Source organism: Osmerus mordax, chromosome 13, assembly GCF_038355195.1.
Source record: "Osmerus mordax isolate fOsmMor3 chromosome 13, fOsmMor3.pri, whole genome shotgun sequence".
Classification (NCBI taxonomy): Eukaryota; Metazoa; Chordata; class Actinopteri; order Osmeriformes; family Osmeridae; genus Osmerus; species Osmerus mordax.
This window is the reverse complement of record NC_090062.1, coordinates 3,612,993-3,628,624: the sequence shown is the minus strand read 5'-3', so window position 1 is coordinate 3,628,624 and position 15,632 is coordinate 3,612,993. Positions and strand designations below refer to the sequence as shown.

Sequence of the window (15,632 nt, the reverse complement as noted above, 5' to 3'; positions counted from 1 at the left end):
CTGAGGCTCTGACGGGGGTCACAACCGTCCTGTCACGGACCACAGACACGGCTGTCGGAGCCTGGAGTGCTCTGCTCGACACCGTACCAGTAAAACTCGCACTTATTCGAAACAGATGGTGTTTATTTACAGCGAGCTATGAGCGAGGTCATCATTTAGTGTGGGAGAAACGCTCGGCGTACTTCGAGCGTGATTACCATCTCTGTTCATCTGTCCGAAGGAAAGTCCTGTGTGCGCCGCAGTGGCAGATAGGGGGGTCGAGGAGGAGGAACCAGCCGCGGAAGGAAAAAGTGGGTCAGGAGAGTTGACAAGGCTTCTGCCTTTCAGAAAACAAAAGATTGATGAATTCACCGAGCGAGGCTCTCTCCTTCGCCGCTCTCCCTCTGCGCCCCTCCCCCGCGGGGCCACCTTTCTCTCCTTCTCTTTTGATCTTGCTCTCTCTTGACCTCTCCTCTCGCTCCCTCTCCCACTCGCTCTCATGTGCCGGCTCTATTCTTCCGACGTGGATACACCGTGCCTTCCGTGCTCTCGTCTCCTCTAACATGGGCCTCGCACATACCGCAGGAACAGCCACCTATTAGCGCACCTCTGCAATCCAACACCTCCTACGTGATCTCTCAGTCTGAACTCTAACTGGTGGTTAATTCAACGAAAGAGCGAGATAGAAAGATAGAGAGAGAGAGAGAGAGAGAATGAGAGAGAGAGAGAGAGAGAGAGAGAGAGAGAGAGAGAGAGGGAGAATGCAGAGAGTCGGAAAAAGAGAGGCAGTGAGACGATAAGGGGCGAGTCGTTAGGAGTCACGGGGAAGGAGAGAGGGAGACGCTCCTGTCACTGTTTACACAGCACGGCCCAGCAGAGAGCCCAGCTCGAGTCAGGACTCAGGTAAATCGAGTTAAGTCGTTACACGCTGACGCAGCCAGTGATGAAATCATCTAATTAGGCTTCAAAGTTGTTATTATAGTGAATCATCATCTGATCACAGTCACTGTCTACCTGCTTCATATCAGACATGTTGCAGCATATGAACTTCAAAAGAGATTCTGAAAGACAGGCACCATGACTCTGTTGTAAGAAAGCAAACCAAGATCCCGACGCCTGTAGTCCCCCATAGAGCACACTATAAAGGGTTAAGGCTATACAGTACAGTCCATGAACTTCACAGAGACACATTTCCTAACATGGACTCGTTCAGATCCTGCTCCTATTGGATATACATTACAAGGAGGGACGGTCGTACATCATGTTTTCGTGGCAGGGCATTCTGGGTTTGGGTTGCATGCTAATGGTCTGCTGGGAGCAGCTCTTTTATCAGAGGACGAGAGGGTCTCCCCCAACACGACATTACGCCGCCAAGGGAGGCCCTAACCAGTGTTTGTCTGTTTTCACTGGAGCCTCTGTATCACAGGTGGTCTCGGGCCCCAGAAAAAGCTGCAGCTCTCCAGGTTTTGGTTCTGAGTGGGAGCAGGGCCATTTAAACATCCAGTATTGTACACACATTTGAAGGATGTCGAACTATAACAGAAGATAGCGAATATTGCATCAACAGTTCAATCCTAAAGAGACTCCGTTTTCTCTGGGAGGCAAATCCACGAGGACATTTAGTTGTTCCTGTCTCTTCGTTCTAAAGCTGAGTTGGAACTGAATGGTCAAGTCATAAAAGTCGGTAGAACCGCCCTTTTCATGGACAAAGTAGGCGTTGATACGTAGCAGCTTACATAATGAATAGGTTTTCACAGACACAACAGCAGTAGGCTTTTCATGAAGATGTGACACTGAACAGGACAGAACTTTGGTCTGAGTGAAAATAGCCAGACTGATCCGAGTGTCTTGGATCTGCTAGTCATACTATGGGAGCTCTGTAGAGACCCAGCGTTCAGTTTACTCAAATGACAGTACAGTATGCCTAAACAAGACCAATTCTACAACCGAGTAGAGAGGCTGTGCAGCTCTCAAATCAGTCTTCCCATTTACGATAATAAACAGTTCCCCTTCTCATCATGTCTGTGTAGCAGGCAGTGGGCTGAAAACAAAGCCGGGACTGTAATGCCAACCATCGTGTGTTTAGGAGGATTCGTTTGAAAGGCAGAATGACGACCAGGGCTGCGTTGGCGGAGTGTCCATGGGGTTGGAGAGAGCTGCTGTAAACAGGGAGTGAACGTGGCACCATCAGTCATACGGTGACAGGGAAGCCATGGGGGGGGGGGGGGGGGGGGGGAGGGGGGGAGTCGCTCACTGGCGCACACAGGAAGTGCATTCCTTCCCCTCGCAGTCACTGCCCCCACTGATGTTTGTTTAAACTGTCCTCTGATATGTGGAGAGATTAGTGCTCCCAAAAAAAAAAACCTGCACCCTGCCCCTGCTCCACCATCACGACAGCAGCCTCTTCTAGAAGGCCCTTCAGCCTGGCAGGCTGAGACTGTTGCTAGGACCCCAGCTCCCTGGAGAACACCCCCCCCCCCCCCCCCTCCTGCTCCATCTTATCACCCCATCCGGCCGTTAGTGCACCCTGGCCCCCGGCAGAGCCATGACCCACTTCTGGATCCCCATCAACACTTGTTGCCAGGTTGGCTGGCTGCATGCCTGGATGACAGGATGATGGGCTGGCTGGCTGGCTATCTATTTGGCCGGCTGATAGGCAAGCTTACCGGTTGGCTGGATGAGTGACAAACTAGCTGGTTGTCTGTCTGGCTGTCTGTCTGGCTGGCTTACTGGCTTGCTGGATGAATGGCTGGCTGGCTGACAGGCTGATTGAGTCCATAGCAGAGGGAAGGTCCTAGATGGTTTTGCCGATTAATGTAACAGTTCGCTGCATGCTAAACCCGTTAAGCCCCAACCGTCAAAACCACAATGGGAGGCTGCTATTAGCTGTGTGTGAGTCGGGTGAATGGCAAGCAGCTCCGGTAGGGAATTACATCTGCCATCGTCGATTAGGGTGAGCCAAAGTGCACAGGCTGAGCCATACTGCTGCAACAAGTAAGTGCAAATCTGAAGTTATTTTGAGGACTACACGACATCACTTCCTTTAAGTTTGGGCTGCATCCTGTCTGAGGCTAGGTCCCAGGACAGGTGAAAGAGGGGTCTAAAAATACCGTATGGAATGCGGCCCATATTATCTATAGCATGGACAGACAGGATCCATGTGCTCAGCACAGTTTTGTTTCTAGAATCGGCGAAAACCTTTTTGAAAGAACAAAAACAGCCAGCCCTCGGCTCGAACGTAAACATTAAAGGGAGAATTTACGAGAGCTTGAGATAAAATCCCTCTCATGTCATGCTGCTGTTATTGTACCGGGGTCAGCATAAGTGGACTCTCTGTAGAGAGAGGACTGCAGACCCCAGTGATAACTGAGGGGGGATATTATTGCTAACATGAACTGTAATCCTAGACATGAAGGGATCTAAACCTTGGCCACCATGTGTGACAGGGGTGTAGTATTCTAGGAAATATCTTACCATTTAGGGATGAAATGTGGCACGCTTAAGATCTCTGTGATTGGATAAGCTTGGTGTCATTACGTGGCGCTAAACAGCGCGGTTTCGCCTTCGTGCGAGGCGACTTTCGATGACTAGAGATGTAAAAATGTGCAACCGCACAGAGCGCGACGCTTTTCCTCTCCGGGCCACGGCGCCTCTCCTCACCTCAGGTTATCCGCCACGAAGATGACCCTGCGCTCCAGCAGCAGGGAGGCGAACACCCTCACCACCTGGCGCACGCCCAGGCAGCTGAACAGGCTGTCGAAGTCCACGTGCTCCAGCCTGGAGTCCATGGGTCTCCTCAGCTCAATGACCTGGCACACAACACATCCACCTGACCCTCAGACAACACCTCACAGACAAACCTAACACCCCCCCCCCCTCTATATCTAAAGCCTTCAGGACTGATAGATAGGTACATCATAACTGAGATATGTTCCGAGGCTGTTCTCGAACGGCAGGTCCTACCTCATTTCCTGCTCCAGGCAGGAAGGTCTTGACCTTGATGGTCTTTCCCGGCGCAGGGAAGGGGGACTCCATCAGACTCCTCATGAAGGGGTACACGAGGGCAGCCGAAACCCCCCTGCGCCTCTCCACCTCATCTAGGATCTGAACACACAGGGGATGGGGGGTCAGAGAGTGCAGTCGTTACGCCCCCACTGGATCTGGGCCAGCAGAAGCAGCCACATGAGAAGATGGAATCCGAGCTCTGTTTCGTGGTCGTACGGAGATAAAGGCGATAGACCGTGACAATGAGGCATGATCACCAAGGCAACAGTGGATGGAAATGTGGTGGGTTGTTGTCTGCATAAAAGTTCCAGCAAATGTCTAGACCTGGGATCAGTTTACACTTGGAAAAAAAAGACGGAACGGAGTTGTTTCCGTGTGAGTCTGATATGTGTGGAAAAGATTTGAGAAAAATCCCACCCAATATGTCCATGTGTCTGTTTGAGACCTAGCCTGGTCCTGTCTGGAAACTCCATTGGAGATCTGCTAACACTCAAGGTCATACACTCCCTTTACCTCGTACACACACACCACACACACACACACACACCACACACACACACACACACAGCTCCCTGTGAAATCAAACACTCCCATCCTCTCACATTTATTAGAAAAGCACTTCAAACTCCTGAGTGAAGAACATTTCCTCTCTCACCTACGCAACTCTAACCCACAAACGGCTGGCTTTTGAAACCTACACCCAGCCATCTGTACCAGGGCAACTGAACCAGCACTGGCTGTCCTATATACCTATACTACGGTATGAACTGTTTTGGCAACAGATGAAAGCTACTTAGACATGAAACCAAACTCAATGTTACATGGTGACTCCTAACATAGCAACATAAAAATCCCTTCCACTCTAATGTATTCGATTTAATGCATGCCTTCTTTAAGACGAATGGGTAGGAAGATAAGGCTGGAGACCTTGAGCACAATGAGCACTCTGTTTCATGTTAAAACAACTCCGAAGTGAAGGAAACAATTACACTGGTAAATCAGAGGGCGAAAAAAGAAAAGACATAAAAAGAAGGTTTATGTTGACCAGGGTGCCTTCTAAAGGGGAAGGTTGGCACAACCTGAGCAGAGAGCATGCTGGGAGCCCCAGGATGAGAGACAGAATAGGCAGTGTGTGTATGTGTGTGTGTGTGTGTGTATGTGTGTGTATGTGTGTGTGTGTAATGGCTTGAGCTCACCTTAGAGAACAGGTCAAAGCAGCCCAATCTGCTGATGACGCAGTACACCTCGGGAAGCCGAGGTCCTTTCCCACTGGGCTGAGGCAGAGACAGAGACACACACAGGTCAGCCGCCGAGGACAGGAGACACATGTGGGCCTGCCTGAGAGGAGGCCAAGACACAACAATGCTCTTCTATGTTCAGATGGGGCTCTGTGAAGCATGGGGATGTTTCGGATGATGAAATGAGATTCCCATAGTAAAACAAACACAGGTGCGGTGTCTGCACAGTTAATGATCACCTTCACCCTCCCAGCTAAACTATCACAGCCCTGCATATCACAGGAGCCAGACAGGCCCTGGCCCTGGGACTACGCACACACACACACACACACCAAAAACACACTAATAACACACACACCAAAAACACACAGTCACACACACAAATGAGCACATGCAAACACACAAGAGATCCCAATCCACTTGTCCATATTAGGTATGCAATTTTCTCCTCTGCTTTTTCCAAATGGATGATTAAATCAAGCATGTGGTGCTTGGTTAAAGTCCTCAGGAATGCGTGGCCTATGCCAGCCCCTGGACGTCCACCAGCCAAAGAAGCTGAAAGCTCTCTCTCTCTTCTCTCTCTCTCTCTTCTCTCTCTCTCTTCTCTCTCTCTCCGCTCTCTCTCTCTCTCTTCTCTCTCTTCTCTTCTCTTCTCTCTCTCTTCTCTCTCTTCTCTCTCTCTCTTCTCTCTCTCTCTCTCTCTCTCTTCTCTCTCTCTCTCTCTCTCTCTCTCTCTCTCTCTCTCTCTCTCTTCTCTCTCTCTCTCTCTGTCTCTCTCTCTCTCTCTCTCTCTCAGAGACAGACTGTTGATCAAGACAGTCTTGATCAACAGCAAAGTCAGCAAGAACAATGCAGAAACTCAGAAAACTGCAATAATTTATTATAGGTGAGTTCCCTTCCTGGTCTGCTAAGCATGTGCAACCATTTACGACTGCCTACCAAAAGTGTAAATACAGTGTTACACACATATACACACACAAATACACACACTCACACACACACACACACACACACACAAGAGTGTAAACATACTTAGGCATTCCAAACGGCAAATAAAGTCACCGCACACACAAAATCACACACCACCCCGTCTTGGAACTCCAGCCAAAGTGTGGGGATCAACATCAAAACCTCAAAGGGGGTCAAAGCCTCCACTGCAGTTTGGTGTTCTACAGTGACAGAGTCCTGCTTCTCAGGGTTTCACTCTTCTCATTCCTCTCCTGAGAAACTCCAATTAAACACAGAGTGAGGTTTAACTGGAGTTCGTACCAGTGGTGTTGAAAGACCCAAACAGGCCAGCTTTGTTGCACACGGCCATTAAAACTCAATTTATCCCCTCATACCTAATGTTCCCACCCAGGTTAGTGACGCAGCCTGCCCGGGGGGTGGGGGGGAGGGGGGGAGGGGGCACAAGGCACACATATCAGAGGCTGCCGTACAAAGGCCTGTCATAACAAAGAGGACCCTCTGGGGTGTGAACAGGGATCTGTGCCCAGAGAAAACCAACAGCGGCTTACCAGCAAACGCCTGCAGTAGCCAAACCTCCGGCTGCCATCCTCTCCAGTCAACATGAACGAGAAGGTCTCACTACAAGGAAAAACACACACGCACATTCCCATACCCGTGCGGAAGGGCATACACATTTGCACACAGACAGGAAACGACATAAACACACACACACAGTCCTCATTAGTCAAACCCACACATGTAGATTGTACAGATTAGTAAGCAGGGATCAAAGCTAGGAGAGTGTTGGATCCCAGGGTGCCTTTAGGCATGGTAAAGTGGTACAGGCTCTGTGGTGCTGAGATAAGACGCTATCGGGGACTCACAAAAGCAGGATCAAGTACACTGGATAAACCCATCAAATCTCTCCCGTCTATCCACCGGACTACACAGGGCTCCGTAATATTGACTTTAAACATCCGTTTATATTCCCACAGGTGAGTTATACATCCCTTACATCCCCGTCCGGGTTAACCTAGCATTCGTTTGTCATTATTTATTGATGTAGCTCTGGTACAGCAGCAGTGAGCGGGGAGGCGGGGGGGGGGGGGAGATGATGGATCTGGTTGTGAGGCCGTACCTGCTGTACTCAGACACAGGGCTCCAGTCCTTGGCGTCTGGGAAGCAGAACTGAGGGATGGCTTTGAGTCTCTGCTCGGCCTCCCTCATCTGCTTGGTGGGTCTCTCTAGCTGTTAGATCAGAGGAGAGATGGGGAGGGGAGAGGAGGGGAGAGGTGATGAGAGGAGAGGAGGGGAATGGGAACAGGAAATGCCTGAAACACAGTGCCACAGAGTCGCTCTCTCCTTCAACTGTCCGTCTTTTTTTCACGGTGGAGTCCCCAAGGACCTCCTCTACATCCAAGGAGAAATGACCAGCTCAGTCATTCTCCCACACATGGTCACCCTTGCTCCTTATCACCCCCCCACCCCCCCCACCCTCCCTGACTCCCTCCCCAAGACCTAAGACGTCATTGGGTCAGGCTCTTCTCTGGCAGTGAACCAGCATGCCTCCATCTCCACTGGGACTCTATCACCGAACCAAATCTTAAATAAAAGATCTTTGAGTAACTAAACACTTAACTGCCATAGAAACTGTTTCCTGGTTACACCACTTACTGTCAATAAGCTCCCAGGGCCCCTTGAGCCCATATATTACGATCCTCCTCCTCCTTCTCCTCCTCCTCCTCCTCCTCCTCCTCAATCTCTTCATCTCTACCCTGGACTTAAGTGGCCGTGATGGCCACTAAAAGTTAAGAAGATAACGCTAATGTATTTGACCCTACAAATAAATATTGTTCTGTTGGAAAATGGGGCCATTTATAATGCTATTTAGATGTTCTAGCATGAACGGGGGTCACTTGGCTCCATACATCACAGGACAACACACAGAGCCATACCGAGACAGACACCCACACAGGGAAGGACTCTCTCCCTGGCATGTGTGTGTAAACCCTCAGACTCTAACAAGGCTCTGCAGAACGACCCCGGCGACCTTGAGGTCGGCCCCCTCAGGGCTCCCCCGCTGCTCTGGTCGGTTGGTTCCTTACCTTGGGAAACTGGTAGGAGACCTCGGGAGAGTAGGAGTTCTTGGTGGGCTTCTTCTTGAGAGACACCACCACAAAGTACTCGAAGAGCTCCCTCTCTTGCCACTCGATCAGCTGCAGCTCCAGGGTGCGGTAACTGGGCGCCCGGCGCAGGATAGACTGCAGCTTGAGCAGCCTCTGGGTGTGGGCTGGGAAGGGGAGGGAAGGAGGAAGGGTTCAGACCTCACAACCAGGCCTGGGTTTAGCACTGCTGCCAACACCCTGACATGAACTTAACTCGGTGTGCAACGCACACACACACACACACACACACAGAGAGACAGACAAGGAGCTGCCCAATAAGCCTGCTCATCCTAGGGAGAACACAAACCTAGCCACGTAGACGCGAGATCACAGAAGGAAGCACAAACCTTATAGGTCACCACTACGGTCGCCAGCGATTTGCGTGAGTGTAAAACGGCATCAAACAATACAAGCTGTGCAGATGGAGGTGTCAGCTTATGAAAGTCACAGGAACATTTGTGGTGTCTGTCACTAATCCGTCTCTATTTCAGGGAGTTTTTATTGCCCCAACAACAAGCCAACGGCTAGATGTCTCATAACAGTGACTTGATAGATTTAACAGGGACGTGTGCGGCTGTGATGTGCACAGTGAGAAAGGCTTTCTGTGAGTCCAGAGACAAATAGCTGTGGCCCAAGTGCAATATCTCCCACCATACACTGGCTTTCTGCGGCATGCTGTGACCTCTCACCTTTGAACCTGTCATCAGAGTCGCTCTCACTCTCGCTGTTGTCATCTGTAAACACATACCAGACAGGAGAGAAAAAAGACAAAAAAACTTGTTTGCTGTGAGGTTAGAGGGCAGATCTACAAACGCATGTTTATGCCAGGCAGAGGACATGACTGGAACTCTATGTGGGTGGCTGAGACACAAATATTTACTCCCTAATCCAGAGAGAGAGAGAGAGAGAGAGAGATGAAGAGAAGGAAGAGAGAGGGAAGAGAGAAAGGGAGAGCCTTACCTCCTCTGAGAGATGCCGTTTCAATGTTGGACAAGGAGAGTTTTTTCAGCCTCTTCTTGCCTCGTTTGGTACAGTAGATGGAGTTGATCCTCTGGACCAGCTGGAAACAGAGAAAGGAAGTCCACTGTTTAAACTCTCTAAAGTAGAGGGTTATTTAATCCTCAGTAATGGTGAAGTGAATCAGAGCTCATGGACATCAGCTCCCCTGGAGTGAAATGGAGATTTACATCGGATTCCTTTCAGAGCCCTCGGCACAACCAGAACTAACCGTGGGGCTCGCAGTTTGATACACGACCTGTTGAAATCGTAAAAACGAATACGGCTCAGTTCCAGCACGGTCCGTGAGGACAGGTACCGAAAGACTCCAGATTTGAGGTACAATTACACATTGTTCACAAAACGTTCTCTTTCCCCCTAAAAGAGTATTTATAAACTTTCAGTGAGCAGCTAACTTTCAGAGTCAGAGTCGGCCCCTCCAGATTGAAGGGAGTGTATGGAAGGAGGGAAGAGCAGGGGATCATGAAGTGCTGAACATGGAGCCAGACGGGTCTGTTCCTCAAGTCTGCTAGCTCAGCGTGATAGAGGGAGCGGAACTGGAAAAGATCCTGCCTGAGACAATACTAGAGTAGACCGTATCTCACAGACTGGACTGTTGCTAGGTAAGAACGCGTGGAAATACACCCTTGCGATAGTTTTGCGCCAGTCCGCATGACCTCTCTCTCTCTCTGAGAGGGGGGCGGGGGGGGGGGGGGGAGGTACCTTGGGGATCCTGCGCTGCCTGCGGGAGGTCAGGGTGTCGCTGGCGCTGCTCACTCCGTCGTCCAGCAAGCCGCAGGGGGGCGGGGGGACGCCCAGCAGCAGCATGTCGTCGTGGCTGTGGCGCTTGGAGAGGCGGGACAAGCGGTGGCTCTTCCTGTCCGCCGGACCAGACAAGCGCAGGGATTGGCTGCTGGACTTGGAGGGCAGCTGGGTTTAGGTGGGGGGAGGGGAGAGGAGGGGGGGGGGCAGAGGAGGGAAAAAGTGGAGGGGGGATGATCAACTTGTACACTTAGCATCTTAACCATATGAACAGTTCGTGAGATCCAATTATAAGGCTCTTGGCTAGCAGTGCGGGGATTCTACTCAAATAAATAATAGGAAACTCTTTCTAACCAACTTCTACCATAAGACACAGGCCACCCATGTTATTAAATCCTGAGGGCCAAACCTACATTTCCAGACTAGCTGGACAGCTGAATGGAACACATCACACAGCTCACAGCAGAGCAGAGCAGAAAATTAGAAACCTTGCTGTGAAACAAGATTTTGGTGGGATCCTGTCCAAGTTTCGAAACTGTCTAAACTATATTCTGGGGGGCAATATTTGAACCCCAAGAAAACAGATGACGTTCCAGTTCAGAGCGGGGTCCCTCAGCAGACTCACCTGAGGAGGAGAGTTGAGTTTCCTGTCCGTGGAGGTCCAAGTGCGGTTGCTCTCCGGTGCGAGACGAGACTTGCGGCCCAGACTCCTCCGCTTCAGGTCCACGTCCTCGTACGGGTTCTCCTTCTCTGCAGGCAGACAGTTCACAGGTCATTAACGTTTAAACAGACCAAACTCGCTTCCCGACAGCAGATAAATCCAGAAACACACAGAGAGGACGTGTCTGACCCCCTCTAGTCCTCCTGACCCCCGGTGACCGTTTGGAGGCTACTCTACTCCGGGCCTCTGGTGAGTCACAGCCAGGACATGCCAACTGTCTGTGGGGGGGGGGGGGGGGGGGGATATTAACCACTCAGGTGTCACGGTCGGTCATGACATCATCGCACACCGAGGCCGACGTATTTTTTTTTACTGCTCATTCTAGGCGGGGTGTTTCATAATAGACTGCGACTGCTGTTTCCAAGGAAATGCTGAAATGCTGTTCCTCGGGCGGTAACAGATAGCAGAGGTGGGAAAACAGTGATTCCGCACGGAGCTGCCTTCGCTGACATCACTTGGAGAGCGGCCAGCTCGGATGAAGATGTTGTGTAACGCCGCAGTCCATGTCCATTCAGACATGTGCTCTGAGAACAGTATGTTGGCTGGGTCTGAAAAGGTTGTGAGAAAGTAAAGGAACTGCACTGAAGAAGGAAAACAGGGCCAGATGGTGTCTGAATGCACCAGGGAGAAGGCTCTCACAGGAGGAAAAGAATCAGCCTTCTAAAGAAACTCAACTTAATGTATGACTGGCTATTATCTCTCCTATATTATGTCCTGCATCAGGGGGAAACCCTGGTATCTAGAGAACAACGAGGGCCTATGCCAATGGCACGACGTAATGCGGGTTAAAAGTGTATTTAAGGCTAATTTAACAACATGACTAAGCGGTAAAGCAGAACAGCTTGACACTCATGCTCCTCAAGAGTATTCTGCCGTGTCATCCAGATACAGAATAGGTGAAATTCCAGACTGATTCCCCGTGTGTGATTAGGGCTGTGGGGGGACAATAACTGGGTTGGGCTGACCCCTGGTTGATCCAGGGCTCCATTAGACTGGGGCTGCGTTGTAATGAAAGCCTGCTGGGAAGATTATATATCTCCCTGGATGCTGATGCTTCGGAGGGTACTAATCAGCTCCTCTGGTTGGGTTGCACTCACCCAAATGTTACACACTCGCGCAGGGTTTGGGTGGAGGAGGAGACACACCTCGACAGCAAACACACTTACACGACGCACACACCCTTAAAGGCACAGAGACTCATCCACCAGCGCACACACACAGTCAGACATAGACATGCAGTTTACAAACTCAAACACACACTTGTGATTGCACCTCTGTTTACACAATAGGGTCTTTAAGTAGGGCGAGACTATACACACAATGTCAGTATTGGATTACCCTGTGAAATGACTATGGGCAGACTATCCCTCAGCAAGGAGTGGCTGCAATCCACAACTCACCCATTCAAGTGGTAAACAGTCCAACAGAAATGTACAGCGGACCAAAATGGGGTGCAGTTCTGTATAAACATTTGGTGGCACCACAAAACCATAATGTTCATCCACCCTGAGGACAGAATCCTGGGACCAAGCTATGCAGGGAGATGTACAGTATTTTTGGATCCCACACCATCTGATAGTCAAAAGCAAAACCAGTTGGAGTATAGTATATTTTAGCCCATGTCTGCAGGACATCTACAGTGTGTTTACATAACCTGAACCAATCTTGGTGGATGATGATGATGATGATGACATAGGCAAAGGAAATGTTTACTCCAGTCAGGGGATTCCCAGGAGTGTGAGAACAGATAAAGTTTGTCTTAGGCTCTCCAGCCATCTTACCCCTGCTCCACCATGAGCTGATGCCATGTGTCTGGGTCAAATGAGTCACTGCCTCACAGGAAAGGAAACCTATTCCCAATTGGCAAAATATGACTCCACACAATGGCCAAACATCATGATTCATGTATCATGAATCTGTAGCCCAGACCGCAAGTGAATATGATTCTCGACGTGGATCTTGACAGTTGGGACTCTGGAGGTATCAAAGAATCACTATGATCTCTCCACATGGTTAGTGAAGTGCTTTGTCCTTGTCTCTCTGGTCTACAAGCTGAAATAAGAGCGTCCAGAGACCTAACTCATCTCCCAACGATGCAACTTCCTCTCAAACAGAACGTCAGACCTGTAAACCGCTGGCCAGTAATCGGATAAAAAACCGCCATTCCGTGTCTGCGTCTCGGCCAGCCAGCCAGCCAGCTCTGACCGGGAGCAGATTCTCTGGGGACACGCTCACAGGAACACAGATGCAAAGGATTCCTCTGGAACTAATCAGCATTCACAAAAATGTTGGAACCGCATCGCCGATCCCACACTCTCTGAGGTGTTGGCCAGACAATGGAGGCTTTGTTGGGGTTCGCATGATAGTCACCCCCCCCCCCCCTTCTGCCACACGGTCATGCATTCATGCTCAGCCTGGGACCACTGGTCATCTCTACTGATGAGAATAAAATGCCACAGTGCAAAGACGATGGAGGGACAGAGAGAGAGAGGGAGAGAGAGAGAGAGAGAGAGAGAGAGAGAGAGAGAGAGAGAGAGAGAGAGAGAGAGAGAGCCTTGTCATCGCGGGTAATACACACTGTATCAAAACCACTCCTATACATTTCATCCTTTTACTTTGCCATAACTACATTTTATTAGGGATACATTCAGGCGTGACAGACAGATGTCAGTCGTTCTCTCTCGCCCCCTCCTCCCTCTCTACCCTCAGTTTCCCCTTGACTCGGTGGGCCAGCGTGGTTGTCCAGTCCCAGCCTCATCAGCAGAGCAGGGATTTATAGCGTCGGACCAGACGTGACAGACGTCAGCGCCACATGCAGCTCCTCTGGAGAGCTGGCGTTTTCACTGGGCTGCCGGCCCTGACTTCTTTCCTAGTGGAAAGGAATTTGGCTCTTAAAAATGTCCAGCGCTCCATACTATTACTTAGTGTGTAACCCTTCGGCACTGAGAGCTGTGAGTTGGTCGTGTTCATGGTGATATCCTCTGCATGTCACTAAAACTCTCCATGGGTGAAAAGCCTTGCTGGAGAGCACATACCTCTAGAACATGTGATTGATGGGAATTCTGCCTCAGGCTTTGGAAGGTCTGGACTTGGAATAAAGCACTGTCAGTTTGACATTTTCCCAAAGTGGTAAAAAACCCAGTCCAATCATGATGGAATCCAGATTCTTGAGAGGAAAGGAAAGTCAGTGTTTGTTTTAAGGCATGACAGGGTGATGAGTATTGATTTTGGGGTCCAAACACTGCCATGCAGTGCTGAGTAAACAAACAGCAATGAGTTACATGTTCGTTCAGCTCTGACGTTTTATAGACAGTATTTCAGGAAGGGTTGGTTGTTCCCATAGAAAGGGGAAACGATACAAATTTAAACCATGACTGTCAAATTCTTGTTCACCAGGGGAAGGCCAGCATTATATAACCCATCTGTTGCTGCTGGCTCGCTCATAACCATTGTCTAAAAACAGAGCATGTAACCTACTGTATTAAGAAATACATTTTTGTACAAATCAATAAAGGCTGATATGATGACAGATGCAGCCACCATAACTCCACCCCATCTCCTCCATGCTGAATTTGAAATTGTTACAGTGTTTCCGAGATTAAACCTCTCCACCAATCTATCATCGACCATCTGAGAAGAGTTGGGCATTACAGAGCTTTCGATACTGTGCAAATGCCCTTTTTTTAGGCAAGCATTTTGTAGTCATTGAGATGACCTCGGTCAGGTACGAGGTCATGACTGGATCTATCCAGTCCTCTGAGATTCCAGAAGTGGGCTCCATATTTACCTACTATGTCCTCATAGGCGTTCTCCTCTAAAGTGCTTTTGGAGCCGGGGCGACTGCGGGACTCGGCGGGGACGGTGCCGTTCTCTGTGGGCGAGGACGGGTGTGAGGAGGGCTGGCTGGCAGCGTTCTCCGACTCACATGACTCCCTGTGGACGGGAAAAGACAGTGTGAAGGTTGGATTGAGGAGAAGAAGAGAGGAGGGACAGCAGGAGAGGGAGGGAGGGAGGGAGGGAGGGAGGGAGGGAGGGAGGGAGGGAGGGAGGGAGGGAGGGAGGGAGGGAGGGAGGGAGGGAGGGAGGGAGGGAGGGAGGGAGGGAGGGAGGGAGGGAGGGAGGGAGGGAGGGAGGGAGGGAGGGAGGGAGGGAGGGAGGGAGGGAGGGAGGGACAAACAACAAAGAGAATGACAGAAAAAGGGAGAGAGGGAGACAGTACTGTACGGAAGACAAAAAGGACACAACAGAAGAGAAAAGGCTGGTGAAACACGGTGGAGTGTTGACAGAGGAGAGCAGTCCAGAGGTTTTGGGCCACTCCTGATTTCGTCCACAGGCTGATTACAATCAGGACTGGACCACCTCAGCAGATGAAAGCCACCAGTATGTTCCAGAGACCAAAATATACCTCATCCCTCAACAACCCTCTCTAAAGCTGCCAATTACACTGACACACTGAGAGGGGAGAAAAAACCACCTACTGGAGACTGGTGAGGGAGACCGATGCAAATCGAATTATGCTGACAGCAACATGTGCTCCAATCAGAAAACAATTTCCTCTCTATTTATGACAATGCAATATGTTTGCCCGCAGCCTGTGTACTGTATGCTGTTCATAGAATGATAACATATGTATGCCTGGATGTAAAAAGAAAAAAGAGAGAGACAGAGATGGAGGCAGAGAGAGAGAGAGAGAGAGAGAGAGAGAGAGAGAGAGAGAGAGAGAGAGGAGAGAGAAGGAGAAAGTATTTTCTGTTTTGCGAGATGCATTAGTGCAGTGAGCTCATGCCTGCCCCATTGACGGCTCGTGGCTTTTAAGCG

General features: G+C 50.1%; 1 protein-coding gene across 2 annotated transcripts in view; it reads right to left on the bottom strand.

The window, feature by feature from the left end:
* The window catches only part of dennd2b (DENN domain containing 2B), a 44,808-nt gene that overhangs the window by 7,677 nt on the left and 21,499 nt on the right, over positions 1-15,632 (bottom strand). For both annotated transcript variants that reach the window (XM_067248762.1, XM_067248761.1), the window contains exons 4-14: positions 14,602-14,747; positions 10,719-10,843; positions 10,055-10,261; positions 9,296-9,395; positions 9,025-9,069; positions 8,276-8,460; positions 7,309-7,418; positions 6,740-6,809; positions 5,181-5,258; positions 3,943-4,083; positions 3,640-3,788 (exon numbers count right to left, since the gene is read on the bottom strand). In XM_067248762.1, the coding sequence (XP_067104863.1) occupies positions 3,640-3,788; positions 3,943-4,083; positions 5,181-5,258; positions 6,740-6,809; positions 7,309-7,418; positions 8,276-8,460; positions 9,025-9,069; positions 9,296-9,395; positions 10,055-10,261; positions 10,719-10,843; positions 14,602-14,747 (1,356 nt within the window). The remainder of the gene's footprint in view (positions 1-3,639; positions 3,789-3,942; positions 4,084-5,180; positions 5,259-6,739; positions 6,810-7,308; positions 7,419-8,275; positions 8,461-9,024; positions 9,070-9,295; positions 9,396-10,054; positions 10,262-10,718; positions 10,844-14,601; positions 14,748-15,632) is intronic.